Consider the following 3,052-nt stretch of genomic DNA (forward strand, 5'->3'; position numbering starts at 1 on the left):
CCCCGGCGTCCCAGGCTCATCGCCTCCCTCCGCCTCCGCCTCCACCTCCAGTCCCACAACCCATCTTCCCATTTCCCCCTTCCCTCCTCCCCTCTCCTCGACTCCTTCGTCGCCGCTCGAGCCCTCCGCTCCGCTTCCTCTCCCGAAGCCGCCCTCTCTCTCTTCCGCTCCCTCCTTTCTCTCCCTTCCTTTTCCCCTTTCCCCCACCCTTCCCTCCTCCATTCCCTCTCCCGCCGCCTACCCAACCTGCTCTCCCTCCTCCCCGACCTACCCCTCGCCCCACTTCACCGCCTCCGCCTCCTCGCCGCCACCGGTGATCTCCACTCTGCCCTTCAAACCTTCTCCTCTATGCGCTCCGATCCTAATTCCCGCCGCCGGCATAATAGGACCCACCCCTGCGCCGAATCCTACAACCTAATCATCGGCCTCCACGCCGCCGCCGGCGATCACTCCTCCGCTGTTTCCACCTTCTCCCAGATGCTTGCCGACGGCGCCATCCCCAACTCGAGAACCTATACCGTCATCATCGATCATCTAGTTCGAGCTAACAATGTTGATGCCGCCATGGAGGTATTCCACCTTCTTCCCTCGATGAGAGTCCGTCGAACATGTAAGCAGTATAACGTCCTTGCCGACGCCTTCTCGTCCTCCGACCAATGCGACCGCCTGCTGAAACTTGTCAAAGAGATGAACTCCGATGGCATCCTTCCCGGCCGCCCAATGCTCGCCGCTATTGCTAAGCTTCGCGCCGCTGGATTTGTTAACCAGACGGAGGAGTTTGTCGGAGAACTATACCCGGATCAGAGAATCAGGTACGCTGTGGATTGTGGCGAAGAAGAAGACTGTGAGGAGGAAAACGAAGAAGAGGAAGATGATGAGCGTGTCAAGCTAAAGCCATGGATGGATCCCGCCGCCCTCGCAAGAGCTATGGAGGGCTGGGATCCAAGCGACGTCGCACTCTTGGAATCCGCTGGCTTCATCTGGTCCACTCGCCTCGTCTGCAAGCTGCTGAGATCGTTCCGGACGGCGAAAACGGCATGGGAGTTCTTCTGTTGGGTCGCTTATCAACCCGGCGGGTTCTCTCATGATCGCCACACGGTTTCCAGGATGATCTCCATCCTCTCCCGCGACGGCCACATCGAACTAGTTGATCGCCTCCTTACCAAACTTCAATCGGAGGGCATCCTCCTCCCCTTCGCCACCGTCCGCCTCATCATCGACTTCTACGGCCTCTCGAAAAATGCTGACGCCGCCATCAGAATCTACAGAAGCGCTGCCGCCATTTGCGGGCCCCTTTCCCGTCTCAACCTCATGCTCCTAAGCTCATCTCTGCTCCGCACCGTCGTCAAATCCGGGAAAGGTCACGACGCCATGGCTCTACTGGAGGAGATGATGGTGGAAGGCATTCTGCTGGACATCCAGACGTTTTCGGGGTTGATGGAGTATTTTGCCGGTGAGGGTGATCTGAAGAGCGTGCACAGGCTGTTTGGGACGGCGAAGCAGTGCGGGCTGAAGCCGGATGCGTTTATGTATGAGGTTCTGATAAAGGGTTACTGCAAGCAGGAGAGGGCGGTGCTTGCGTTGAAGATGTTTGACGAAATGCTGAGCTCCGGAATGGTGCTCAGTAAAGGAGCGAAGGGGATTCTGGTGAAAAGCTTGTGGAAGGAGGGGAAGCTGCGGGAGGCGGCGATGGTGGAGGAGAGATGCGAGGACATCGGTGAGCTGCCGGCGGTGCTGCGGGGGCACGTGTGGACCATTAGTGCGGCGGATTTTGATCGACTGTGCGCTATTTATTGTTGCGGATTTGTGAAGAGTGACGAGGTGTAGGAGGTGGTGTGTGTTCGTGTCTTTTGTATCATTAAATCCCTCTATTTTTATTAGGAAACTTCTATACATATCACACAATTCTTATGTGCTTTTATCTCTGAAACATAAATATTTATATTTATATTTATATTTATATTTATATTTATAATAGTTTCATGCCATAACCTATGCATGAGAAGTTGTATTTTATTTTTAAAAAATTAATAATAATGATATTTTTTATTGTGAAGTTAAAGAGTTTAGTGTTATGTATGTAAATATGACAATTTAGGTGTCAGATGTTTATAAGAATTCAATGCAGGCGAGAGAATTGTGAATATATATCACAGTTGCTCTAGATTTGGTGTGGACACTCTTGACCTTCAACCCATAGAAGGTTACATGCCCAAATCATAGTCGGTGCCAAAATTCTTTCATTAATATTATGTATAGCTTGCCATTACATGGCGACATAAGGAGAAAGATTTATGTAGCTTATAATTTTGGATGAATTAATGCGATGTCTTCAATGTTATCCTATTTGTTGAATTCTTTGAGTACATATAATTCTTTTTCTAGTTTCCAGAAGCCCCCTCCTTACTATCTTGACTTTTCGTCCTTGCAAATAATGATGATTATTTCTAATAGTTGCCCCTTCCCAGATAGACTGGATCATCCCCCTATGGGATGGATAAATCTAGATGCTTCGCTAAGTGAGCTCAATTCAATCACTTCAATAGGCGAGCTTTGCTTCAGTTCATCCACTTTTGCTGATTGGCTCAGTCATTAAAATTATATGATTCCTCGACAACGGCTTATGAGGCTTCCAAGACTTTTTAGCCTCCATATAGACGGTATAAAAATCTTGTATTTATGTAAACACTACAGCAGACAATTATTTGTTCGCAACCAAAAGCCAATACTTATAATGCTAATTATGTCTAAGTGTGTCTATTCTTTTCCTGGCAATTTTTCATTTATCCACTCGGCAGTCTTAATTCTAGCCATTTAGCACAGTTTTATTCAGAGGTATATCGCAGGAGCATTGACTAGTTTTACATTCAATTATTAGTTTATATGTATTTCATGACCTTATATTTCAGATTCTATTGATTTGATCCACCGCAGATAAATGATTATTAGGGGCTATTTAGTATCTAATTTTAGGCAAAAGTTAGCCTAAAACCCACCAAATAGATGTTTTTTGAGTGTTAGCAATCCTATTAGTTTGATAAATCCCATAAAA

General features: G+C 47.7%; 1 protein-coding gene across 1 annotated transcript; it reads left to right on the forward strand.

Moving 5' to 3' along the window:
* LOC110019776 (pentatricopeptide repeat-containing protein At5g66631) lies at nucleotides 1-1,910 on the forward strand (the record flags this gene model as incomplete). The annotated part of the gene is made up of 1 exon (XM_020717602.1): nucleotides 1-1,910. A coding segment is annotated over one exon (1,827 nt), but the record flags the coding sequence as incomplete, so codon positions are not given.
* Nucleotides 1,911-3,052: the final 1,142 nt, after the last annotated feature.

This window comes from Phalaenopsis equestris, unplaced genomic scaffold (genome assembly GCF_001263595.1).
Source record: "Phalaenopsis equestris unplaced genomic scaffold, ASM126359v1 Scaffold000002, whole genome shotgun sequence".
In the NCBI taxonomy this organism is placed as follows: domain Eukaryota; kingdom Viridiplantae; phylum Streptophyta; class Magnoliopsida; order Asparagales; family Orchidaceae; genus Phalaenopsis; species Phalaenopsis equestris.